Source organism: Zophobas morio, unplaced genomic scaffold (assembly GCF_036711695.1).
Source record: "Zophobas morio isolate AGI-343-1 ecotype UQ-CSIRO unplaced genomic scaffold, CSIRO_AGI_Zmor_V1 ptg000241l, whole genome shotgun sequence".
NCBI lineage: Eukaryota > Metazoa > Arthropoda > Insecta > Coleoptera > Tenebrionidae > Zophobas > Zophobas morio.
This window is the reverse complement of record NW_026972345.1, coordinates 66,148-72,147: the sequence shown is the minus strand read 5'-3', so window position 1 is coordinate 72,147 and position 6,000 is coordinate 66,148. Positions and strand designations below refer to the sequence as shown.

The 6,000-nt window shown below is 35.0% G+C and overlaps 1 protein-coding gene across 1 annotated transcript; it reads left to right on the top strand.

The window, feature by feature from the left end:
• Positions 1–2,169: 2,169 nt before the first annotated feature.
• LOC135146544 (choline kinase alpha-like) lies at positions 2,170–4,060 on the top strand. The gene is made up of 11 exons (XM_064078672.1): positions 2,170–2,270; positions 2,336–2,537; positions 2,612–2,695; positions 2,748–2,845; positions 3,025–3,116; positions 3,166–3,255; positions 3,396–3,498; positions 3,554–3,618; positions 3,682–3,750; positions 3,797–3,909; positions 3,970–4,060. The coding sequence occupies exons 2-11, from the start codon at positions 2,475–2,477 to the stop codon at positions 4,039–4,041; spliced, it is 849 nt and encodes a 282-aa protein (XP_063934742.1). The 5' UTR covers positions 2,170–2,270; positions 2,336–2,474; the 3' UTR covers positions 4,042–4,060.
• Positions 4,061–6,000: the final 1,940 nt, after the last annotated feature.

The window sequence follows — 6,000 nt, the reverse complement described above, 5'->3', positions numbered from 1 at the left end:
TATATATTAATTTGCAAAAATTGTATAATATATTTATGATATGCTAATATATCCATTTCAAAATTTAAGGGATTATATATCTCTTCAACAGTTTTTGCCGTTTGCTTATTTTCTTTAAACATAATAATATAAGGTCTCAGTAATTTGATAATTACTTTTCCACTTAACCCACTAGCTCACCAGTTAACGAACTTGTCGATATCATACAAATAGGATTACACTTTAGTATACAGATTTTAGGTATCGAACAACAAGCATTCTTGTTACAAACTTTATAAAGTCACGCAAGCCCTTCAAAGGTCCTACAAACTAATTTTATTTACTAGACAAAAGCCAAAAAATCTATTATATTGTTAACTTAAGATACTTTTGACCGACGCACATACCAGCAACAGACGCTTCAGAAGTGGTTGACCTAGCTATACTGAAGAACATTACTGAAGTAAGAAGAACCAAAGCCACAGCAGAACCTTTTACTCTATCCAAATGCAGCTTTTTCCTCTGATATATTTCTTATTATGGGGTCAAAACCTTTAGGTAAGCATCAGTGCTGTCCATGCGGCCGCAGAACCAGCCCTGAAGTCGTCTCAGGAATACATAATAGGTCGATCATCCCAATTGCGTGCGTCCTTGACTTTTGGGTGGTGCGGACGAACTAATTAACTCAAGTACAACTTATGACGTCACCAATATATTCTATTTTTTACACTTTCGCAGAGGTGGGCACTCGGCCATGTGAAGATCACCAACTAATGCTAACAAGTTGCAGCAGGTAAGGAGACATCTAACCTGCCCTGCAAACTTTGTATTTCTTTTCGAATATAACTGACAATCATATAGTCGTTGACAAAGACACCACAGCTCACCCCGGCCTTTAAAAAATATCGGCCGATCATCTTGCTCTCGATAGTCGGGAGAAATGTTGGGGAGTTGCGTTTTATGATGACATTTGCCAAGGTGCGCGCTATACTATAGGAATGACAAGTTAGATTCAGATTTAGCCCCTCTACTCCACTGTAGCTTTTCACCTCTTAACAAAAGCTGTCTTTTATACATTTAATAGTACTTTAAACGCGTCTAACTTGAAGGCCTCCTGAGCTGCGTACGCTGAGTGAGAAACCCCCCACTACGGCCATGCTTTTACCATGTGTATAGTCATTGCGCTTTTAGCCAAGTCCGGCCTCTTAGCTTCCCTTTACTTTACACGCTATGGATAAGATTGCCCAGCTCTTACCTTCCGAGCCAATACACACGCTTTAAATTCTAACCGTCACTCAGCAATGTCTACGTCGTCAAAAAGACAAAGTTAATAAGTTAACGTCTGTGTCTATATTTAAACACATTTATCTACTAATGGCAAGAACAGGACATAAAGCACATAAAGTTTTCCTATCCTTCGAAGCGCAGAGGTTTTTTTAAACTCTTTTACGAAACACTTGAGTTTCCTCGTATAACCAATGGCTGGCGAATCAAGTCTGAACGAAGATCAAAAACAGAGACGAAGGCACTTAAAACAAAGAGCAGAATGTCTATGCTTAACATGCAGTCTCGGGTATTACTCAATTATTTTTTTTAAACCTTTGCTGCCTACGTACTGGTATAAACGCATCAATACGCTGCTGGCCTTGGAAACTTTACTATGCTCTCTGAATTGGCACACATCTCTGCCACCCTCCTCAAGGCATTTTCCCCATATATTTGATCTTATATATTCTATCAAACTGGAACTTATTAAGCGCAAGATTTTAATATGCTGTCTCCTACATATTATATGGCCTAGTTTAAACAGTTTGCGCCTGAGAATACGAAGCATCTGCCAATGTCACTAAACAGATGTCTTGAGGGCTCCATAACAATTTTTTTTCCTCCCTTATAATGGGCGTTCTAATTATGATGTGATGGAAAATAAGCCAATAAATTTATGGTATTGTCACCCATGAAACCCCCAATAATTTATTGGTAGAGTTGTTTAGGCAATTTTTAATTTCAGTAATACATGAATATGGTTGTGGGTTGTATATTTTTGTGCATATATTTACTTCATACCCCTACATAATTCGTTTGCTAAATTATTTAAATTGTTTTTTTCTTCCCTTTTGTAAATTTTTGTTCATATGCTAAGTATGTCATGTCGTGTAGGACGTTTTTTTTTCAAGGGACACTGACGAAATTTCTGAAAAATTTAAAAGGCAAGCCTATACCTTATGCATAAAACATCTTAGCTCCTGGAATAATGTCCCTTACGAATCTTTTAAAATCGAAATTGTCAAGTACTACTATTAATTTTCATGATACTACTTAATTACTAAGTTAAAAATAAATATACCTGTTTCAGGGGCGGTCTTACCAATCTTCTGTTTAAATGTTATCTCAGCCCAATTTGTAATGGAGTTATAGCACTTAATCCTGCCTCTATCTTGTTAAGAATTCATGGCGTGGGAACGGAAAAATTTTTTTCTAGATTTTTAGCCGAAATGTCTTTTGTTATATTGTCTGAAAGGAAGGTCGGCCCTAAGCTTCTTGGAATTTTTACTGAAGTACTATTACTTATTAGCCTAGTGTAGTTTTAATTTCTATTTATTTATATTATATTATATATTTTTATTGTTAGGGTCACATAGAAGAATTTTTTGAGGCGAAGACACTGCAACCGCAAGATCTTTGTCTTTCAAAAATTTCTTTTAAAATAGCAAAAGTAATTTTTACAATTACTTTTCTATTTGATTATATATTATTATTTTTTTTAGAGTTTGGCACGATTCCATGCGATTGACATGCCCTTAGAACGCACTCCTTCCGTCTTTAATACTTTAAGGAGTTGGTACTCTTCTGCTCGCCTCGTCTTGTAATTTTCTTTATTAACTTCTTTTTTCTCATCTCTATATTTTTATATTTTATTAGTATGTGGCAAGTATTTCATATTTATTTATTACAATAAAAAGATTCAGCACTTTCTTTTATTATTATATGTAAGGGATTTATTTTTTTTGGATTCTATCGTAAGTTAACTATCTATCATAAAAGGGAAAATGGCTCTGAATATTATAGAGAAAATCGTTTGACCCTTGTAGAATATGAAAAGGAGCTTCAACAGCTAGACTTAATGAAGGAAATAGGTACTTTCTATATAAATTTTTTTTTTGGAAGGTAATAGTTTTTTCCAAGATTTTAAGCAGGAAGTGGAGTTTTTAGTCGAAAAAATTTTGTCCTTGGCGGAGACACCAGTGAAGTTTTGTCACAACGACGTAAACGCAGGTGGTATAGTCTGAAGATCTTTTGTACTATTTCTTTTGGTTAACTCTGCAATATTTATTAAGTTGTGGATATCGTTTTACAAGGAACTATTAGTTTTTCTTGCGTTTGAGCTTTTATTTATTATTAAAAATCTTTGGTAGGGAACGTACTTTGCCTGGAGGACGGTTCTTTACAACTAATCGATTTTGAGTACTCCGCTTATAATCACGTGGGTTTTGAGTTTGCCAACCACTTTTGCGAGAGGCATTTTACGGTTTTTTGTTTATGCTTACTGCGTTATTTTTTATTTCTCTTTTAGGATCTTTGATTATAGCGGAATACAGGAGTATCCCTTTTTCCGGGTAATGCTTGAAAATTTTCCTGGTACGGCCATATGTATATTTCTAAGATTACTTTTATTTATATCTGTTTTAATAATATGATAAGATTTAGCTGAACAACGGACCTTTTTGGAGGCATACTTAAGTGACGTGCCCTCTGACGCCGAGCCAGATGGTTTTTTTTTTTTTACCAATCGTTTATGGTTATCATATGTGCCAAGTGAGAGTGTATCTCGCGGAGACGAACCGGTTTGTGCTTGTGTGCCATATGCTGTGGGCCTTATGGAGCATCATCCAGTTCGACTGCTCAACTATCGTATTCCCATATCTGAAGGTTCCGCTTTCCTTTTTCAGAGTTTTTGGAATTTTATTATAAACTATAACTTTTGTACAGTATGCCAGTATTCGCTTGGACATGTACTTCCAAGCCAAAGAGCAACTGGATTCACTTCTAGCTCGTATTTAAACTCATTAGTTTTCTTTAATAAAAAAAAGCAGGTAATCTTGAGGCCAATTACTTTGACACGTGTTTTGAATTGGGACAGATTTAGATTACTCAAGCTTTAATTTTTGCTATAAATATAAATATATTTACGGGGTTTTTGAAAAAGTATAATTTATATTAACCCCCCTCGCCACACCTTGTCGACTTCCCTTTCGATGTCAAGTATACTAATTGGCGAGTAAATTCTTTATTTAAGTGTTTAACTTTTCATAGAATTGCAAAGCATGTTTGCGGATGGGTTGTGTTTCGTTAACCTCCTTTTATGACCTTTAAAATTATTATTGCGTATATTTTCCCATGTGAGGGCAATAGACTGATAGGAGGATAGATACTCATATTACGAGAAGACGGAAATACTTTTGGAACCTTAATAATTGTAGCTACTTCTCTGCTACTGTAAGCTATTTCATTTTTTGCGTAGTTTAAAGACCATGACTTACAGAAAAGGTAGTGAAGATTAATAACGCGAACGATTTATAAATGTTAATCGCGTCGCGTTTTCGCCTTGTAAAGCACGTGACTACCTATTTGACACTAAATCCCATGCAATCTCAAGCACACACTACAATTACTTTTGCAGGTTAACACCTCTTCTAATGTTATACTTTTCTGGGTGGAACGAGTTTAAATTAAATTGCAGAAATCTTTAGTCGCCTTTGGCACTATTTCATTTGATACTAATTTATGATGTTATCTCGGGAGTTTTTTCTAAGTCAATTCAACTATTACTTGGGTTTTCAACTCCGCCTATCTAATTTTTACCATGTTTTAAGATAAAAACTTTTATAAGTTCACATTCGGCTTTGAAGTTAGTTTCTGGTGGTTGCGAAATTAAATATGTATAGCTTAATAACGTACCCTCTCAGCGCCTCAAAAAGTTTTATTTCATCAGCTAATTCTAGTCATCCTTTGCAGTTCATTCTGACTGAAACAACCCACTGCTAAAAACTTTACAATAATGACGGGCCTCCTCTTAATGTTCATCCAGTTCACCACCAATTTTTTCAATATAAACCACATAACCTGCTATAAGAACCTTTCTTTCCCTTTCTCTTTTTCCAGTTAGTGAGGTTAAATGAGCTTTTTATAACCCAGAACTTAATTTTAAATCGCCTTTGATTACAATTTTACGAGTTTAGGCGTACTAACCTGTACCTAACTCATACTCTCCATTTTTGACACTATAAACAATGGGCTCTCGCCTGGTACATTTAGTAGTATGTTATGTCTATAGAGGAAGTCCTATAAAATTGTAAGCTGCTGAACAGTTTATTAGCATGGCTATTAATAAAATTTTTACCCTTTTAACCATCCCATTACTTTAATGATAAAATGTAGAACCAAAAAGTCCACCACTTCTGGCTTCCTGTGCAGTTTTACTATAATATATGTAGTGTTATCCAACGATTTCGCTAACTTTAAAAACCAGTCTAGATGCTTATTAGCAGTTATCGTTTCATACTTAAAAATCACGTGCAACATATTAATATCCCCTGCTTGTCACCGATCTTTTGGCATTCAATCCCCGTAAAACTTTGTATATAATTTTTCGTCCCTTTGTTAGGACTTTTTACATTAATAAAGGATTTCCTGCACTTTTTAGGTGGTGGCCCACTTTTAGAGCTGGCGGAAAACCTTACACTTTTTTCCTTCATTCTCTGTTTTAGAGATAGAAATTAATCAGCGTTTCTTAAGAATTACCACTTACAATAGGCATGTCTACTGCTCTTGTAAGTGATTTGCTAGAGAAAACTTTTCCTTTAACTGAGTGGTGCATAGATGCATTAAATCTGTTTTTAAAAAATAGGGAGCTCAATCGCTGATTGCTTTATTACTTTTCGCAAAGAATAAAAACTATAGCGCCAATAAAAAGTAGCGAAAGTTAATATCTGTCTTTAATATTAATTTCGCCGCTCGCCT

Coding starts and splice junctions, on each gene's coding strand:
- LOC135146544 (XM_064078672.1), top strand. CDS start 2,475: ATGTCTTTTGTTATATTGTCTGAAAGGAAGGTCGGCCCTAAGCTTCTT. Junction 2,696..2,747: donor TTTCTTTTAAAATAGCAAAA/GTAATTTTTACA, acceptor TATTTTTTTTAG/AGTTTGGCACGATTCCATGC. Junction 2,846..3,024: donor TCTTCTGCTCGCCTCGTCTT/GTAATTTTCTTT, acceptor CTATCATAAAAG/GGAAAATGGCTCTGAATATT.